The sequence below is a fragment of the Bombina bombina genome, chromosome 5, assembly GCF_027579735.1.
Source record: "Bombina bombina isolate aBomBom1 chromosome 5, aBomBom1.pri, whole genome shotgun sequence".
Classification (NCBI taxonomy): domain Eukaryota; kingdom Metazoa; phylum Chordata; class Amphibia; order Anura; family Bombinatoridae; genus Bombina; species Bombina bombina.
This window is the reverse complement of record NC_069503.1, coordinates 571,671,682-571,693,240: the sequence shown is the minus strand read 5'-3', so window position 1 is coordinate 571,693,240 and position 21,559 is coordinate 571,671,682. Positions and strand designations below refer to the sequence as shown.

The following is a 21,559-nucleotide window of genomic DNA, read 5'->3' as shown; positions in this document are numbered from 1 at the left end:
TGTAAGGAATTATATCTGTGCTGAATTTTATATTTAATCTTATGAAGCCTGTTTGTTTTTGCTGTCTCCCAGAATAACTGTGTATTTTCTAAGTGTGCTATATTGTCTGAGCAGTAGTCAGTCCAACTTTGAGTCAGGAATTTCGTAAATGCTTCTGAAGAAGCAAGGTATGTTGTAACTTGTAAGATGTTTCTGTTATAACTTGGTCCACAGGGGCATGATCAGATAACATTATGTCATGTATCATACATTCTCGAACCTGTATGGTTAAGGAATTGGAAATCAAAAACAAATCTATTCTAGACAAGGTAGACTTAGCTTTGGAGAGGCATGTATAATCCTTACCCTCCGGGTGTCGTAACCTCCATATATCACAAGTATCAAGGTATGAATCAAACATTTTAAATATCCTGGTCTCAAATCTGGCATTATAATTTATTTTTAGATCTCTAGTGGATTGAGGGTCTAGACACATTCTGTCCATTTTATGTGAGGGGGTAAGATTGAAGTCTCCTCCAATTATCAGTTTCGATCCTACATGTAAAGTTAAGGTTTGTATTCAATTATTCCAGAAGTCTACCGATCTATGATTGGGGGCATTAATGTTGCAAAGCAAATAATCAATGAAATTGATCTTGGCCTGAACTATAAAAAATCTCCCATCTTTATCTGTATAGGTACTTGTAATGTGAACAGACAATCTTTTGCCAAAGACAATAGCCAAGCCTCTGCTAGCACTAGTATGTGAAATAAATGAAATGTGACCCACCCAATATGTCTTTAATTTAGGATGCTCAATGTCAGTTAAATGGGTTTCCTGTAGGAATGCCACATCAGTTCCCAGTCTCCTGAGATGGGTGAGGCTGCCTTTCGTTTTATGGGGGAATTAATCCCTCCCACATTCCATGTTATATGTTTAAGTGACATAACTATTTAGTGTAGTGAAATGGAATGCTCCCGAGGCAGAGTCAATGTCCTTATAGTTAAGGAAATTAAAGAAAAAAAAAACAATAAAAACAATAGCAATAATAATAATAACAATAGTAACAAAAACACACAAACAAAATATACCGTATTTTCCAAAAGTATAATCATTGCTTCCACACAAACAAAACAGTTGGGAAATTATTTTTGATGATGAATTAGTACACAAATGGAAACACCATCTTCCAAGCTTCATCCGCATGGAGCAAGGACCCATGGAGATCCACGAACCAGACATATTATGTATGCTACAACTACCGAACTGAACATTAATAGAAACATCATATAATCTTAAATCTGTTCTGTTGTACTGCAACATATTAACCCATATGGCGTTTTTCAATAACATCTGATTTAGATATATTTAGTCTAGGCAGTGTGATTCAGGATCTACAATTCGAAGGTTTAGATATACAGGGTGTTCTTTAAGTAAGGACCTAATAACTATAAACTTATGTAAACACCAGGAAGAATATCCATCCCGTATGCAATAAAGACTCGCCTCTCTCAATACATTATGGTCGTTTAAAACATTAGGATCTATTGAAGAAATACAGTTAAGCCGGACTTCTACCATCCATGATATCAAATGTGTAAAATAAAAAAACATTCCAGATAAAGAGAAGAACTTAGTAAAGATACAGGATATTGAAGACCCAATATTATTCAAAGTTTTTAGTAGGCCTAAGTAACTTTCAAATATTAAATTAAGACTAATAAGTACAAAAAGCTGATTATGACATTTCCTGATATTCACTCTACTCTTGCGGTGGTTATAACACCAGTTTTGCCTGAAGCTAGATAGTTAAAGTTTCATTATTCTTATTCTAAACCTTAAAACAAAACTATAGAACTTATTGACATAAACTTTAACATAAGTTTCAACATAAACTACTTCATGAGTCTTGTAATAGTTAAGGTTTCTAGCAAAAAGATATAATAAAACAGAGTCCGAAGGCTCCTCATTTTTACCCTTGGTGCAGGGCATACTCCCCTATTGTTCCCCTGTATCTTCTCTTGTCGAAGTCCATGGGCACAGAACAGGTCAAGAATACAGAGATTAAACATCTCCATTCATAAAACTTTCTGGACCACAGCCAACTCAAAAGGCATAACAGAGTGTTTTCAGGTGGGCGGTTGTTGGTTCTCCATTGCAAGATAGTTCTTAGTGCCTAAGGTGAATGGAATAACTTGGTGCCATATGGTATTTGCAGGCGTAACTTAGCTGGGTAGAGCAACTCCACCTGATGTCCCTGCTCGTGTAACTGAGAACAGAGAGATGCAAATTCTTTTCTTTGTTTTGTAACTTCCATTGAGAAATCCTGAAAGAGCAGGAGTTTTGAGCCTTCGTATACGATTTCTTTGTGGGATCTATATGCTCGTAGAATCTTCAGCTTCTCCTAAATGTTAAGACATTTAAATATAACTTGTCTAGGCCTCATCTTTATACAGTATGCTCAAGAGTTCTTTCTGGTCCCACCTGGTAAACTCTTTCCACGTCAATGGGGAGAATATCTGCTGGTATGCCCAGCATCTTAGGAAACGTGAGAGCAGTAAACTCTAAGAGATCTTTTCCTTTGACAGACTCCGGTATTCCTACTATTCGTAGGTTGTTGCGGCGACTCCTATTTTTCAGGTCTTCGACCCGTTCCTGGAGTATATAATTCTGTTTGACAAGTTGCTTGAGTGACGCTTCTGTGTTAGTTTGCCTGTCTTCAACTTCAGAGATACAGACTCTGCAGAGCTCAGCCATGAGGAAAACTGCATAACCTCACTCGTCAGGGTATCTACCCCCGCCGGTAAGGAGTCCATTTTTCGGAGGAAGAATGATTTAAGCTCTTCCAGTTAAGACATTTGTTCAATGCATTTACCCCAAGCCAGGCTTTCAGCATAGATTTCCACAGTATGCTTTCTTTCTGTTGTTTTTGCCCTATGGCTCATGATGTCTTTGATGGGGGATTGAGGCCCAATAGGAGATATCAGGGGTGCTTTTTAATACAGATACATATGTTGTTAATATAAGTGACAGTCCAGTTCCATCAAGGGTTAATAAGAACCTTGTCTCCTGCCTTGGGTTAGCTAGAGCACTAGATTGTAGAATTTTGTCGCTGCTCAGTTAAGTGTACTCAATGTGTAAGCGTGGTCTGGCTGTGTAAATTAAGATGGTGACTGGCAGTCTAATCTATCTAGGCCCCTATACAAATGTTGAGCATCAGAAAATAGCCCGTACCAGTCCAAGGGCCCTTAGTCAAATGAAGCAAAGCTTTACTTGCACCCTAGTATCTCTATGAAGGGGCTTGTCAGTGTACTGTCCCCTCTGTTTTCTGTGGAAAGCGGCGAGGATTGATATGCACACTCAAACTAAAATGGCACTTGCGGCCCTATGTGCTTCTTCTATGACCCTTCCATATGTTAATGCTGATATTCGGGAACCTCTCACTCCTATTCTCAAGTGCCAAACTGGGATTAGTATATGGGGGTGCAATTATCGCTGGTAGGCACTGTGTGAGGAGGCAGAGCACTACTTCCACTTGCTGGGAATTGCGTAGTAGGCCTAGTCTCAAACTTGCGATCCTGTGTCTATCCGGCTCGGCAGAGGCCTCATTGAGAACACTAGGTGGTAAGTTTACTAATTGCTTCTCCCCCACCAGTCAGCGGTACTTCAGTTAGGAAGGAGTCCAAACGCCACAGTTTTTTGCTTCTCCTTTGTGCTTGTTTCACAAGCCACGTGTGCTGCAGAGTAACAGTTGTTGCGACCGGGGGGTAGGGTAGATGGCGCACCCTGTACAGATAAGAAATTGACTAGAAATGACCAGAATAGGGTCTCCCAGTCAGATATAGCCTGTGGGGGTCTGGATGGTTGCAAAATTGCAACAAAAAAGACACTTATTCAGGTCTTGAGAGTAGAGCTCTTACTATTTGCTTCCATCCAGTAGTCCCAACCTCCGAAAGTCATACAAATAGATCTTAATGCAGAATTTTAGGATTTTCGTTTGCTAGACTTATAAGTTGATTTAGTAAATAACATAAAGGATGTACAGTAGAGCCCTTAAACAACATTAATTTAGATTAACATCCTAAATCTGTTTTGATATTTTTAATTACCCAAGAATGCATGAACTGTTCCCAAATATGCTTAACAAAAATGTAGATAAAATTGCTTAAATGTCGTAATAATAAAACAGATGCCCTGTGCCATATTCTACTGAAAGAAAGAATGCTCTGTTACGTTAAAACATTTTTTTTTTTGCAGATTCACTTAAAGTGAAAGTCAATCCTAAGGTTTTTGAAACGCTAGGATTGACTATTGAAACAAACAAAAGGGGACTTGTATCTTGTAAATAAATAACCTTTTTTAACATTTAATCTAAAAAACTTCCATTAAGCTATTTTTTCTATTAAGGAATAAGCGATCATATCCATGAAGTTAAAATCTATTCCCAAAAAAGATTTTTTTTTATGTTTTGTTTGTGATTTATTTTGACAAAAAAATATATATATTTGATATTGTTTTCTGACTATTTTTTTTAACTTATCAGGAAAAAGCAAATGCCAAGCTGTATTCCAGTCTGCTTTAATATGTTGTTTTTTTTTTGGGGGGGGGTTTGCAGAGCATAACAGGACACAGAAACATAATTGTGCATAAAAAAAAGTTGCATGATACTTTCAATATTTATTTTGTGCATTTTGGGTGTTCATGAGAAATGTGCAGCACAGAATTCACAAACAAGCCTATTCTTATTTAGCCTCAATAAAGATGATGAGAATACATTTTTCTAGATCCCTCAGTACATAAACCCCCACAGCTAGAAATCCCTAATCACTATAAAACATTAAAAAACACAACCTCAATGCAAAGAAAAGTTCCACTATTACCCCTAATTGTACCTCACACCCCTTGCTGAGCACCCTACCCCAAAATCCCCTAACCTACAATGTACTCTAACCTATACCCCCATACCCACTACTAGCCTAAGACCACTTAAAAAAAACTAAGTTAAAAAAATAACTTTTTTGGGGGGGAAAAATACTTAAAAACAACTTCTGTAGTAGCCTTTAAGTAACATTATGTCAGAGGATATTTTATTAACAAGAGAAGAGGAGAAAAACAAGGATGTGTTGCTATATTAAAGCCTCAATTTTATCACTGTCATGACAAAGTACTGGTTGTTGTAACTTGAATGTCTTAGACTCTAGAGAGCCTTCCCTAGTGGTATCAAGCAAGCACCAGTGAAGATGCAACATAAATAAATCAGTAGACCTATCAGTAAAATACTATAGAAGAAATTATATGAATAGATCTTGTCATCTAATTCACAAAACTGAATACTTAATGCTAAGAGAAGGATACAAATGTAAATTTTCTGTTCAGTTAAAACAGAGAGAGACACAACCTACTTGCTATTTACAAATTATAGGTGATACAATTTTTTTTTTTTTTTTTACAAAATAGAAGACCCAATTATACAGTCCTAATACATAGGCTTTTTATCTGCCTAAGATTTTAAATGTATTTTTTAAAAGTACATAGACACTACAATCTTTATACTTACATTGAACACAAGAGCAACTCATTTAAGTTTAATATCGTTGCTCTAATTAAATCTTCTAAAAACATTACGGATTACACTTACTAACTGTTTTTATACTATGTGCTATTAGGACAGTTAAATGGTTCTTAAACTATTTATGTAATTCCTATGTATTGCCTAGTGATGGTGGGATTCATGCACCATATTCTGTTTCTAGGGCCTCTGGTAGGAAGACAGAGAAATTTACGGTGTCAGTCAATGTAGCATCAGAGAGCAAAGTGACATTTGAATTGGTCTATGAAGAACTGTTGAAGCGCAACCTAGGAAAATATGAAATGTTTATTAAGGTGAAGCCAAAGGCACTTGTCAAAAAATTCAAGGTAACTGATTTATTTTTCTTAAACACTATATTGTACTATGTTTGTGCTTAAAGGGACACTGTACCCAAAATTTTTCTTTTGTGATTCAGATAGAGCATGCAATTTTAAGCAACTTTCTAATTTACTCCTATTATCAATTTTTCTTCGTTCTCTTGCTATCTTTATATGAAAAAGAAAGCATCTAAGCTTTTTTCTAGGTTCAGAACTCTGGACAGCAGTTTTTGATTGGTGGATGCATTTATCCACCAATCAGCAAGGACAACCTAGGTTGTTAACCAAAAATGGTCCGGCATCTAAACTTACATTCTTGCATTTCAAATAAAGATACCAAGAGAATAAAGAGCATTTGAAAATAGGAGTAAATTAGAAAGTTGCTTAAAATTGCATACTCTATCTGAATCACAAAAGAAAAAATTTGGGTACAGTGTCCCTTTAGTGTAAAGCGATATCTTTCATATGATCTTGTGCATGCTCTGTTACAAATGTTTTCCTAAAATACAGGGAGAGTGTAAAAATAAAAGCATTACTCAGCACTAACACTACTCAAGTTAAATCAATAGCGCTATTATTCTGCTGCTCATATTGGGCAAGATTACAAGTGGAGCTCTTTAACACTCCCGCTCGAGCGTTAACTGCGCTAGAAGTATGTTTTTTGTACTCGTCGGGTTGAGCTCATATCATTAGTTGAAAGTAAACTGTTTTTGCTTGTGCGCTAACCCGATGCATGCAAAAAGCCAGACTTAGAATATTGCGTGTGCGTTCACGTATTCCTCCATAGAAGTCAATGGAGAAAAAAAGTGGGAAAAAACGAACACCCTACTCGTGCACAAACCTGATCGCATATTCTCATATGCCTTAACCCAACATGAAAATATGAATATTTCACATTCCAATGTTCTTCATATAGAAGAATATGTTCTATTTATTCCTAAATACATATTTATGCATATATCTGATGGTATTTTGGTACAATATATAACTTTACTTATATATATATATATATATATATATATATATATATATATATACTGTATATATATATATATATATATATATATATATATAATTATATATATATGTTTTGATATATGCAGATAGAAATAGGAATATCTATTTATAAATACATAGAACATATTCCCCTATGTGCAGAACATTGGAATGTGAAATATTTAAAGTAAATACACAGTATAAAACTTTATTAAAAATAATATTGCACAAATATGGTTTTTCATGTTTTCAGTTACTTAACTGCAAAGGGTTCCAATGCATATATATATATGATACCTATGAATTTATGTGTTTATATGTATTTATATACAGTATATATATATGTCTGCAAATATATACTGTATATGCAGATTTGCGCTCAAGCGATCGCGTTTACTTTTAACTTGTAATACCAGCGTTAAACTCGATGATCGCAAACACCCGCGATAAACCCCTTATCTCTCGTGCATAAATCGTAATCTGTCCCATTATAAGTTGAAAGTAAAAAATTAATGCTCAAGTGAAATCCACAGGCATGCAAAGCTTAGAAGGTTAGTGTGGTAGTGCTTACTCCCTTTCCCCATAGACTATTTTAGTGAGTGCTAGTAACGCTTCTTTTGGCTTTCACTCTTCAGCTAACATAAAAGTACCCTAGGTCCACTGTGCTAAAGCTGAAGTAATGTTAAGAAATACTTCAAATAGTCTTGCTCTTTACTTTGAGAGTATAGGAAACACTAAAGGGACATCAGACGTGCTAAACATTCTCTGGTAATTCTGTATTACCATGGATTAGTAAAACCAAATTGTGTAGTAATCTTAGTGTAGTCCTGTGGTATTGATAGTGCACTTTACACACTCTAATTGGAATCTAGGCTGTTATGTTATTTGCATGGTGGGCATCTGTGCTCTTACAGATGATTATTTTTATCTCCAAGGTGTCACCACCCATGGATGTTCTACATAATAGGCTAAATATGTTAGTATATATGGAAGAACATCAGGGTATATTTTAATCATTTAGAAAACATTATGCAATGTTTGTCATTGAAGTCTATTATGTCTTTGTTAATTATATACATTTAAAGAAAAATAATTGTTACAATAAAGAAAAAGAACGATCATTAATATAGTCTTAATTCCCATTACAGATTGACATTGATATATATGAGCCGCAAGGAATTACGTTTTTAGATGCCAATGCAACATTTGCAACAAATGACTTATGGCCAGTGATTCAAAAATCCTTTTCTGGAAATAAGGTAAGTTTAATACTGAGAACAAGAGACCATAAGAACTGTTTGTTAATACATTCACTACTATTATGAGTACATCATGTAAAGTAAATACATTCATTATGAATGAATCAATAATCACAGAAAATGTCTTTAGTTTTATCCAATATTTATTATTGGGTTACTCAGAAGAAATTAATTAACAAAATGAGTTTGCTAATACCTATAAAAAACACATCCAGGGCAGCTGAACAGCAGCTGAAACTTAAATAAAATCAAAGTAAAAGCTACAAGCCAGCAGCAGCACAAAATATATATATATATATATTTTTTTTTTTTTTTTGTTACATGGTTAGAAATTGGGCATGAGATAGTGAAGAATAAAAGTGAAGCTAACATACTTACTGTGTTTAAATCAACTATCTAGGATATTGCCAAATCATTATGATTATGAGATTGATTAACCCAGTAATTATGTCATCAATGATGTCAGGCTTTTAGATTTTTTAATGAGTACTCAAAGTAAAAACTAGCCTGATAATTAGTATGCAGATTTATATTTTTAAAATGATGGCCTCGATCAGAATCTTTCCAATATTGGCTGCCAATATGTAGGTTTTGGTTTTGATTTCAGCATGTTTTTCATATGATCATAATCCCAGATGCATTCAGCTGAAAAAAAAAGACTTGGCCACAAACAAGTTTTCAAGCAAAATCCTCCTAATAACATATTTAAAGTGACAGTCTACTCCAGAATTTTTATTGTTTAAAAAGATAGATAATATCTTTATTACCCAATCCCCAGTTTTGCATAACCAACACAGGTATATGTATATACATTTTAACTCTGTGTTTACCTTGTATTTAAGCCTCTGTAGACTGCCCCCTTATTTCAGATCTTTTGATAGACTTGCATTTTAGCCAATCAGAGCTGACTCCTAGGTAACTGTACGAGAGTGAGCATAACTTTATCTATATGGTACACATGAACTAGCGCTGTCTAGCTTTGAAAAACTTTAAAAATTCACTGAGATAAGAGTCAGCCTTCAAGGGCTTAGAAATTAGAATATGAGTTTACCTAGGTTTAGCTTTCAACAAAAATACCAAGAGAACAAAGCAAAATTGATGATAAAAGTAAATTGGAACATTGTTTAAAATTGCATGCCCTATCTGAATCATGAAAGTTTAATTTTAACTACACTATCCCATTATTTTTATTAGTATTGTACCATTTGTACAGTGTGTAAGAAAAATAATAATTGTCATGTTAAAATTAAAGGGATGCTAAACCCAAAATTTTAGTTTTGTGATTCAGATAGAGCATGCAATTTTAAGCAACTTTCTAGTTTACTCCTATTATCAATTTTTCTTTGTTCTCTTGCTATCTTTATTTGAAAAAGAAGGCATCTAAGCTAAGGAGCCAGCCAATTTTCTGGACAGCATTTATCCACCAATAAGCAAGGACAACCCAGGATGTGAACCAAAAATCCGGCTTCTAAACTTAAATAATTGCTTTTCAAATAAAGATAGCAAGAGAATGAAGAAAATTTAATAATAAGAGTAATTAGAAAGTTGTTTTTTGACATCTTTGCAAGTATTTTTAGATAATTTGGAATAACTCTATTAAGTTGCCATTTAAGAATATCTTGCATATGTGCAACATAATAGAGTTATTCCAAATTATAACTCTATTAAGTTGCCATTTAAGAATATCTTGCATATGTGCAACATAATAGAGTTATTCCAAATTATCTTAAAATACTTGCAAAGATGTCAAAAAGGCCATTTATGAACTTTATCATGTGTCAAATAATTACAGTACATGTAAAATGGTCTTGAAACCTGTTAAAAAGTATAGAAATAAGGGTTTGTAATCACCAAGCAAATTTTCTATCTATGTTCAAAATTGAGGTTTTATTAGTGAGACAAAACATTCTTGCGACTCTGAGAAACACCCAAAAATGTGTTATTATGATCGCACCAAAATGAAAAGTGCAATTTTCAGGTTGAAAACACACAAAAAACAAATTGGACAGTAGATTATGATCAACCTCTATGTTCAGTGGCTCATTTGAAACAACCCTGGTATTTGCGCTCATTCTTCTTTTCAGCTGTCAAATTTTGCTTTTAAATGTGAGATTATTCTTTGAGAAAAAATGTAGTACAACCTAAACTGAATGATAAGTTGAATCAGACTTTTAATGAAGCTTTGATGGTAAAGATGTTGAGAAGAGGCTTTCAGTTGGTTCAGAGGACCACTCTTTCCTCGGCTTTAAGGGAAATTTAGGTTAGAATATTGCATGAAGACAATCTTACACCTAAGTTGTCTAAATGGGTTCCTCATTGTAAAAAAGGCAATTCTCCTCTGAACTAAGGATTTGTACAGCTAACCCCAGACATAGGTTTAGGTCTATATTTGCCTCGTTAACGGAGGTGCAACTATATCCTAAAGGCACAGTGGGCAAGAGGTCCATTATGAAATATCAATATACAGTACATTTGCATGCTTGATAAAAAATAAATGCATTGTTTTTTACTTCTAGGGTCATATCTCCTTTAATCCAACAATTGACCAGCAGCGCTCATGTCCAGATTGTGAAACTACTTTGCTGGATGGAGATTTCACTGTTACATATGATGTCAATAGAGACTCCCCTGGAAAATTACAAGTAAGAGATGTTCTTTCTATTTATTTCAGGCAGTTTTGGAATAGATGGATGAATCTGGCTAAAATGTACAACTTTGTTATAACTACTGAAGCCATTACGGATGTAAAAAATTTTATTTTCTTAATCCATTAACATGAAAAAACACATTTTGAATCAAGAGACATAAAACTATTAGACAAGGCTACAGCCAAAATGTATGTATTCCATGTCTACTTCTCTACATTAATCAATCATAATTCTGATAAAATACATTCCATGATAGCTTGGGTGATTTTTTTTCTCTTTTGCACATTGGGGCTCTAAGTAAAGCTGAGGGGTAAATACAGGATTTGCAATAGCAAACATAAGACAATCTTCCTGGTGTGTAGATTTGAGAGGTGACACAATAGACGTGATACAATAAACAGTGATACCCTGGAAAATGATAAAGTTAGTGAAGCTCTCACAACTTGTGTTTCTGTTTGCATTACTGCTATCTAATTGTCAGAATGGCAATACCTACTGATGTAAAACAGCTTAACTTGCATGTGAGACCTGGCACCAGACTGGAGAGAAAGCTTTTCTCACAATGTTCTTTGCTTTAGAAGCCAAATGTATGAGCAGGCATTCTAATAAGAAGCAATGGTATGTGGGTAATGTATAGTTATATAGATGTATAACTGGTAGATAAGGGGTGAATGAATTTCTCTGAAGCAGGAAGTAGACTAACAATCAGAAACTGAAGTACTAATCAGGTGGTGAAACAATTACAGCAATGGAGAATAAATACATAAGAGATACAGCAGTCAGTTTAGGAATTTTAGACCATTCAAGTTGGTATCAGCACAATGGGAGAACACAGGAAACAAGCTAATAACTGTGCCAGGGACTCATATCTTTACACAGCAAAATTCACAGCACAGTGTAGCAGGGAACACACAGGAAATAAGTTAGACTCTCTGCTAGGATCAGGTAACTACAGACTTCAACATTGCAGCAGTACAACAGTGATCATACAGGAGACAATCTAGTAATTTTGTAAGTATCAGGAACTTTTAAGCAGCCCAAGACTGTAGGAGCACACAGGAGACAAGCTAGCTAGTAACTTTCCCAGGGTCAGGTACCTTTATGCATTCTAATATTACAGCAGTACAGCAAGGATAGTGATCGCATTCGCATAGTCTCATCTGCGCTAACCTGACATGAAAATATGAATAGTTTACATAGCAGAATATGTTCTATTTATTCATAAACACACACATATATATATATATATATATATATATATATATATATATATATAAATATATATACTGTATATATATATATATATATATATATATATATATATATATATATATGATTATATATAGGTTTAGATAAATACAAACATATATAAAGGAATATATATTTAAAAATACATAGAACATATTCTGCTATGTGCAGAACATTGGAATGTGAAATATTTACAGTAAATACACAGTATAACACCCCTATTATTTACAGTAAATACACAGTTGACAGGCCCCTAGTTATCAAGCCGTCAACCTCAAATACGCTGGAATTCCGCAGCGTATTTGTGGCGAGGCTGATTCACTGTAGTTATCAAACACTACAGCCCGGCAAAAGTAGAATTTAGTGACGTAAGCTTCGATTCGCCGGACTCAGTCCGACACAGATCGATTTTTAAGTCACTCCAGATGTTCCGAACACAAGTTCGGCACAATCTGACTACTTTTGCTAGTTATCAAAAAACTAGCAGGTACGCTCGGCACTTTTCCGGCCCAGCGTACCTGGTTTTCAATCCGCCGCCCTGGAGGTGGCGGATCCCATAGGAATCAATGGGAGTCTGACCATAGCGAAAGTTCATGTTCGCTGCTGCCCGACATCCCATTGATTCCTATGGGAGCGGTCTACACCTAACACCCTAACATGTACCCCGAGTCTAAACACCCCTAATCTGCCACCCCCTACACCGCCGCAACTAAATAAATGTATTACCCCCTAAACCCCCGCTCCCGGAGCCCACCGCCACTCTAATAAACTGATTAACCCCTAAACCGCCGCTCCCGGACCCCGCTGCCACTACAATAAATATGTTAACCCCTAAACCGCCACTCCCGGACCCCGCAGCCACTACAATAAATATGTTAACCCCTAAACCGCCGCTCCCGGACCCCGCCGCCACCTACATAATACCTATTAACCCCTATCCTGCCCCCCCTACACCGCCACCACTATAATAAATTGATTAACCCCTATCCTGCCCCCCCTACACCGCCGCCACTATAATAAAATTATTAACCCCTAAACCTAAGTCTAACCCTAACACCCCCCTAACTTAAATATTAATTAAATACATCTAAATATTATAACTCTTAATAACTAAATTAATCCTATTTAAAACTAAATACTTACCTTTAAAATAAACCCTAATATAGCTACAATATAAATAATAATTATATTGTAGCTATTTTAGGATTTATATTTATTTTACAGGTAACTTTGAATTTATTTTAACTAGGTAGAATAGTTATTAAATAGTTATTAACTATTTAATAACTACCTAGCTAAAAGAAATACAAAATTACCTGTAAAATAAATCCTAACCTAAGTTACAATTAAACCTAACACTACACTATCATTAAATTAATTAAATAAATTAGCTACAGATAACTACAATTAAATACAATTAAATAAACTAACTAAAGTACAAAAAATAAAAAAAAATAAGTTACAAAAAAATAAAAAAAATAAGTTACAAACATTTCAAAAATATTACAACAATTTTAAGCTACTTACACCTAATCTAAGCCCCCTAATAAAATAACAAAGCACCCCAAAATAAAAAAATGCCCTACCCTATTCTACATTAAAAAGTTAACAGCTCTATTACCTTACCAGCCCTTAAAATTGCCTTTTGTGGGGCATGCCCCAAAGAAATCAGCTATTTTGCCTGTAAAATAAAAATACAACCCCCCCAACATTAAAACCCACCACCCACATACCCCTACTCTAACCCAAACCCCCCTTAAATAAACCTAACACTACCCCCCTGAAGATCATCCTACCTTTAGCCGTCTTCAGCCAGCTGACCACCGATGGAACAGAAGAAGACATGCGCAGTGGCCAAAGTCATCATCCAAGGGGCGCTGAAGAAGTCTTCCATCCGATTGAAGTCATCATCCAAGGGGCGCTGAAGAAGTCTTCCATCCGATTGAAGTCATCATCCAGGCGGAGTCTTCAATCTTCATCCATCCGGAGCGGAGCCATCTTCAGACGAGCCGACGCGGAGCCATCCTCTTCTACCGATGAATGATGGTTCCTTTAAGTGACGTCATCCAAGATGGCGTCCCTCGAATTCCGATTGGCTGATAGAATTCTATCAGCCAATCGGAATTAAGGTAGGAAAAATCTAATTGGCTGATTTAATCAGCCAATCAGATTGAAGTTCAATCTGATTGGCTGATCCAATCAGCCAATCAGATTGAGCTCACATTCTATTGGCTGATCGGAACAGCCAATAGAATGCGAGCTCAATCTGATTGGCTGATTAAATCAGCCGATCAGATTTTTCCTACCTTAATTCCGATTGGCTGATAGAATCCTATCAGCCAATCGGAATTCGAGACGCCATCTTGGATGACATCACTTAAAGGAACCATCATTCGTCGTTAGTCCGTCGGTAGAAGAGGATGGCTCCGCATCGGCTCGTCTGAAGATGGCTCCGCTCCGGATGGATGAAGATTGAAGACCCCGCCTGGATGATGACTTCAATCGGATGGAAGACTTCTTCAGCGCCCCTTGGATGATTACTTCAATTGGATGGAAGACTTCTTCAGTGCCCCTTGGATGATGACTTCGGCCACTGCGGATGTCCTCTTCTGTTCCATCGGTGGTCGGCTGGCTGAAGACGGCTAAAGGTAGGATGATCTTCAGGGGGGTAATGTTAGGTTTATTTAAGGGGGGTTTGGGTTAGAGTAGGGGTATGTGGGTGGTGGGTTTTAATGTTAGGGGGGTTGTATTTTTTTTTTACAGGCAAAAGAGCTGATTTCTTTGGGGCATGCCCCGCAAAAGCCCCTTTTAAGGGCTGGTAAGGTAATAGAGCTGTTAACTTTTTAATGTAGAATAGGGTAGGGCATTTTTTTATTTTGGGGTGCTTTGTTATTTTATTAGGGGGCTTAGATTAGGTGTAAGTAGTTTAAAATTGTTGTAATATTTTTGAAATGTTTGTAACTTATTTTTTTTTTATTTTTTGTAACTTAGTTTTTTTTATTTTTGGTACTTTAGTTAGTTTATTTAATTGTATTTAATTGTAGTTATTTGTAGGTAATTTATTTAATTAATTTAATGATAGTGTAGTGTTAGGTTTAATTGTAACTTAGGTTAGGATTTATTTTACAGGTAATTTTGTATTTCTTTTAGCTAGGTAGCTATTAAATAGTTAATAACTATTTAATAACTATTCTAACTAGCTAAAATAAATACAACGTTACCTGTAAAATAAATATAAATCCTAAAATAGCTACAATGTAATTATAATTTATATTGTAGCTATATTAGGGTTTATTTTACAGGTAAGTATTTAGTTTTAAATATAAATAATTTAGTTAATGATAGTGTGGTGTTAGGTGTAATTGTAACTTAGGTTAGTTTTTATTTTACAGTTAAATTTGTCTTTATTTTAACTAGGTAGCTATTAAATAGTTAATAACTATTTAATAGCTATTGTACCTAGTTAAATAAATTGAAATTTGCCTGTAAAATAAAAATAAATAGCTACAATATAATTATTATTTATATTGTAGCTATATTAGGGTTTATTTTAAAGGTAAGTATTTAGTTTTAAATAGGATTAATTTAGTTGATAAGAGTTATAATATTTAGATGTATTTAATTAATATTTAAGTTAGGGGGGTGTTAGGGTTAGGGTTAGACTTAGGTTTAGGGGTTAATAATTTTATTACAGTGGTGGCGGTGTAGGGGGGGCAGGATAGGGGTTAATAAATGTATTATAGGTGGCAACGGTGTAGGGGGGGGCAGATTAGGGGTTAATACGTTTATTATAGGTGGCAGCGGGGTCCGGGAGTGGCGGTTTAGCAATCTTGGCATCAGCCAATCAGATTGAGCTTGCATTCTATTGGCTGATCGGAACAGCCAATAGAATGCAAGCTCAATCTGATTGGCTGATTCAATCAGCCAATCGGATTGAACGTGAATCTGATTGGCTGATTCAATCAGCCAATCAGATTTTTCTACCTTAATTCCGATTGGCTGATAGAATCCTATCAGCCAATCGGATTCTACGGACGCCATCTTGGATGACGTCATTTAAAGGTACCTCATTCGTCGTTCAGTCGTCGGCCGGGATGGATGCTCCGCGTCGGTGGAGAGAAGATTCAAGATGCCGCTTGATGGAAGATTCTGCCCGATAGAAGAAGACTTTGCTGCCGATTGGATAGACATCGCCCGGATCGGATGAGGAGTTCGGCCCGGTTGGATGAAGACAAGGTAGGGAGATCTTCAGGGGGGTAGTGTTAGGTTTATTTAAGGGGGGTTTGGGTTAGATTAGGGGAATGTGGGTGGTGGGTTGTAATGTTGGGGGGTGGTATTGTGTTTTTTTTTTCAGGCAAAAGAGCAGTTTTCTTTGGGGCATGCCCCCACAAAAGGCCCTTTTAAGGGCTGGTAAGGTAAAAGAGCTTTGAAATTTTTTTAATTTAGAATAGGGTAGGGACATTTTTTTATTTTGGGGGGCTTTATAATTTTAATAGGGGGCTTAGAATAGGTGTAATTAGCTTAAAAATCTTGTAATCTTTTTTTTATTTTTTGTAATTTAGTGTTTTTTTTTTTTGTAATTTAGTTTAGTTTAGTTTAATTGTATTTTTAGATAGATATTTGTAGTTTATTTAATTTATTGATAGTGTAGGTGTATTTGTAACTTAGGTTAGGATTTATTTTACAGGTAATTGGGTAATTATTTTAACTAGGTAGCTATTAAATAGTTCATAACTATTTAATAGCTATTATACCTAGTTAAAATAATTAACAATTTACCTGTAAAATAAATATAAACCCTAACATAGCTACAATGTAATTATTAATTATATTGTAGCTATCTTACGGCTAGATTTAGAGTTTTGTCGGTAAGGACCCGCGTAGCTAACGCTGGCTTTTTTCTGGCCGCACCATAAAAATAACTCTGGTATTGAGAGTCCACAGAATGGCTGCGTTAGGCTCCAAAAAAGGAGCGTAGAGCATATTTAACGCCACTGCAAATCTCGATACCAGAGTTGCTTACGGACGCGGCCAGCCTCAAAAACGTGCTCGTGCACGATTCCCCCATAGGAAACAATGGGGCTGTTTGAGCTGAAAAAAAACCTAACACCTGCAAAAAAGCCGCGTTCAGCTCCTAACGCAGCCCCATTGTTTGCTATGGGGAAACACTTCCTACGTCTGCACCTAACACTCTAACATGTACCCCGAGTCTAAACACCCCTAACCTTACACTTATTAACCCCTATTCTGCCGCCACCACTATTGCTGACCCCTGTATATTATTTTTAACCCCTAATCTGCTGCTCCGTAAACCGCCGCTACTTACATTATCCCTATGTACCCCTAATCTGCTGCCCCTAACACCGCCGACACCTATATTATATTTATTAACCCCTAATCTGCCCCCCACAACGTCGCCTCCATCTGCCTACACTTATTAACCCCTAATCTGCCGACCGGACCTGAGCGCTACTATAATAAAGTTATTAACCCTTAATCCGCCTCACTAACCCTATAATAAATAGTATTAACCCCTAATCTGCCCTCCCTAACATCGCCGACACCTATCTTCAATTATTAACCCCTAATCTGCCAACTGGAGCTCACCGCTATTCTAATAAATGTATTAACCCCTAAAGCTAAGTCTAACCCTAACACTAACACCCCCCTAAGTTAAATATAATTTACATCTAACAAAATTAATTATCTCTTATTAAATAAATTATTCCTATTTAAAGCTAAACACTTACCTGTAAAATAAATCCTAATATAGCTACAATATAAATTATAATTATATTATAGCTATTTTAGGATTTATATTTATTTTACAGGTAACTTTGTAATTATTTTAACCAGGTACAATAGCTATTAAATAGTTAAGAACTATTTAATAGCTAAAATAGTTAAAATAATTACAAATATACCTGTAAAATAAATCCTAACCTAAGTTACAATTAAACCTAACACTACACTATCAATAAATTAATTAAATAAAATACCTATAATTATCTACAATTAAACCTAACACTACACTATCAATAAATAAATTAAATACAATTCCTACAAATAAATACAATGAAATAAACTAACTAAAGTACAAAAAATAAAAAAGAACTAAGTTACAAAAAATAAAAAAATATTTACAAACATAAGGAAAATCTTACAACAATTTTAAACTAATTACACCTACTCTTAGCCCCCTAATAAAATAACAAAGCCCCCCAAAATAAAAAATGCCCTACCCTATTCTAAATTACTAAAGTTCAAAGCTCTTTTACCTTACCAGCCCTGAATAGGGCCCTTTGCTGGGCATGCCCCAAAGAATTCAGCTCTTTTGCCTGTAAAAAAAAACATACAATACCCCCCCAACATTACAACCCACCACCCACATACCCCTAATCCAACCCAAACCCCCCTTAAATAAACCTAACACTAAGCCCCTGAAGATCATCCTACCTTGTCTTCACCATACCAGGTTCACCGATCCGTCCTGGCTCCAAAATCTTCATCCAACCCAAGCGGGGGCTGGCGATCCATCATCCGGCGGCTGAAGAGGTCCAGAAGAGGCTCCAAAGTCTTCATCCTATCCGGGAAGAAGAGTAGATCCGGACCGGCAACCATCATCTTCCAAGCGGCATCTTCTATCTTCATCCGATGAGGACCGGCTCCATCCTGAAGACCTCCACCGCGGACCCATCTTCATCCGGCGACGTCCAACTGAAGAATGACGGTTCCTTTAAGGGACGTCATCCAAGATGGCGTCCCTCGAATTCCGATTGGCTGATAGGATTCTATCAGCCAATCGGAATTAAGGTAGGAATATTCTGATTGGCTGATGGAATCAGCCAATCAGAATCAAGTTCAATCTGATTGGCTGATCCAATCAGCCAATCAGATTGAGCTCGCATTCTATTGGCTGTTCCGATCAGCCAATAGAATGCGAGCTCAATCTGATTGGCTGATTGGATCAGCCAATCGGATTGATCTTGATTCTGATTGGCTGATTCCATCAGCCAATCAGAATATTCCTACCTTAATTCCGATTGGCTGATAGAATCCTATCAGCCAATCAGAATTCGAGGGACGCCATCTTGGAGGACGTCCCTTAAAGGAACCGTCATTCTTCAGTTGGACGTCGCCGGATGAAGATGGGTCCGCGGTGGAGGTCTTCAGGATGGAGCCGGTCCTCATTGGATGAAGATAGAAGATGCCGCTTGGAAGATGATGGTTGCCGGTCCGGATCTACTCTTCTTCCCGGATAGGATGAAGACTTTGGAGCCTCTTCTGGACCTCTTCAGCCGCCGGATGATGGATCGCCAGCCCCCACTTGGGTTGGATGAAGATTTTGGAGCCAGGACGTATCGGTGAACCTGGTATGGTGAAGACAAGGTAGGATGATCTTCAGGGGCTTAGTGTTAGGTTTATTTAAGGGGGGTTTGGGTTAGATTAGGGGTATGTGGGTGGTGGGTTGTAATGTTGGGGGGGGTATTGTATGTTTTTTTTACAGGCAAAAGGGCTGAACTTCTTGGGGCATGCCCCGCAAAGGGCCCTGTTCAGGGCTGGTAAGGTAAAAGAGCTTTGAACTTTAGTAATTTAGAATAGGGTAGGGCATTTTTTATTTTGGGGGGCTTTGTTATTTTATTAGGGGGCTTAGAGTAGGTGTAATTAGTTTAAAATTGTTGTAAGATTTTCCTTATGTTTGTAAATATTTTTTTATTTTTTGTAACTTAGTTCTTTTTTATTTTTTGTACTTTAGTTAGTTTATTTCATTGTATTTATTTGTAGGAATTGTATTTAATTTATTTATTGATAGTGTAGTGTTAGGTTTAATTGTAGATAATTATAGGTATTTTATTTAATTAATTTATTGATAGTGTAGTGTTAGGTTTAATTGTAACTTAGGTTAGGATTTATTTTACAGGTATATTTGTAATTATTTTAACTATTTTAGCTATTAAATAGTTCTTAACTATTTAATAGCTATTGTACCTGGTTAAAATAATTACAAAGTTACCTGTAAAATAAATATAAATCCTAAAATAGCTATAATATAATTATAATTTATATTGTAGCTATATTAGGGTTTATTTTACAGGTAAGTATTTATCTTTAAATAGGAATAATTTATTTAATAAGAGTTAATTAATTTCGTTAGATTAAAATTATATTTAATTTAGGGGGGTATTAGTGTTAGGGTTAGACTTAGCTTTAGGGGTTAATACATTTATTAGAATAGCGGTGAGCTCCAGTCGGCAGATTAGGGGTTAATAATTGAAGTTAGGTTTTGGCGATGTTAGGGAGGGCAGATTAGGGGTTAATACTATTTATTATAGGGTTAGTGAGGCGGATTAGGGGTTAATAACTTTATTATAGTAGCGCTCAGGTCCGCTCGGCAGATTAGGGGTTAATAAGTGTAGGCAGGTGGAGGCGACGTTGAGGGGGGCAGATTAGGGGTTAATAAATATAATATAGGGGTCAGCGGTGTTAGGGGCAGCAGATTAGGGGTACATAGCTATAATGTAGGTGGCGGCTCTTCGCGGTCGGCAGATTAGGGGTTAATTATTGTAGGTAGCTGGCTGCGACGTTGTGGGGGGCAGGTTAGGGGTTAATAAATATAATATAGGGGTCGGCGGTGTTAGGGGCAGCAGATTAGGGGTACATAAAAATAACGTAGGTGGCGGTCGGCAGATTAGGGGTTAAAAAAATTTAATAGAGTTGCGGCGATGTGGGGGGACCTCGGTTTAGGGGTACATAGGTAGTTTATGGGTGTTAGTGTACTTTAGAGTACAGTAGTTAAGAGCTTTATGAACCGGCGTTAGCCCAGAAAGCTCTTAACTACTGACTTTTTTCTGCGGCTGGAGTTTTGTCGTTAGATTTCTAACGCTCACTTCAGCCACGATTCTAAATACCGGAGTTAGAAAGATCCCATTGAAAAGATAGGATACGCATTGACGTAAGGGGATCTGCGGTATGGAAAAGTCGCGGCTGAAAAGTGAGCGTTAGACCCTTTTTTGAGTGACTCCAAATACCGGAGGTAGCCTAAAACCAGCGTTAGGAGCCTCTAACGCTGGTTTTCACAGCTACCGCCAAACTCCAAATCTAGGTCCTAGGGTTTATTTTATAGGTAAGTATTTAGATTTAAATAGGAATATTTTAATTAATAATATAAATATTAGATTTATTTTAATAAGAGTTTAGTTAGGGATGTTAGAGTTAGATAGGGTTATTATACTTTATATATATATAATATAATAACGATATTAACTATATTAACCCTAATATAATTAGGGTTAATATAGTTAATATATATAATATAATAACTATATTAACTATATTAACCCTAATATAATTAGGGTTAATATAGTTAATATAGCTGGCGGCGGTGTAGGGGGATTAGATTAGGGGTTAATACATTTATTATAGGTGGCCGCGGTGTAGGGGGATGTAGATTGTAGGCAAAAGAGCAGTTTACTTTGTGACAAAGCCCCGCCAAAAGCCCTTTTAAGGGCTGGCAAAAGAGC

The 21,559-nt window shown here is 36.1% G+C and overlaps 1 protein-coding gene across 1 annotated transcript in view; it reads left to right on the top strand.

Moving 5' to 3' along the window:
- Positions 1 to 21,559, top strand: part of LOC128660587 (inter-alpha-trypsin inhibitor heavy chain H3) — a 180,008-nt gene that overhangs the window by 49,797 nt on the left and 108,652 nt on the right. The window contains exons 5-7 of the mRNA XM_053714517.1: positions 5,734 to 5,896; positions 8,032 to 8,142; positions 10,659 to 10,784. Coding sequence (XP_053570492.1) covers positions 5,734 to 5,896; positions 8,032 to 8,142; positions 10,659 to 10,784 — 400 coding nt within the window. The remainder of the gene's footprint in view (positions 1 to 5,733; positions 5,897 to 8,031; positions 8,143 to 10,658; positions 10,785 to 21,559) is intronic.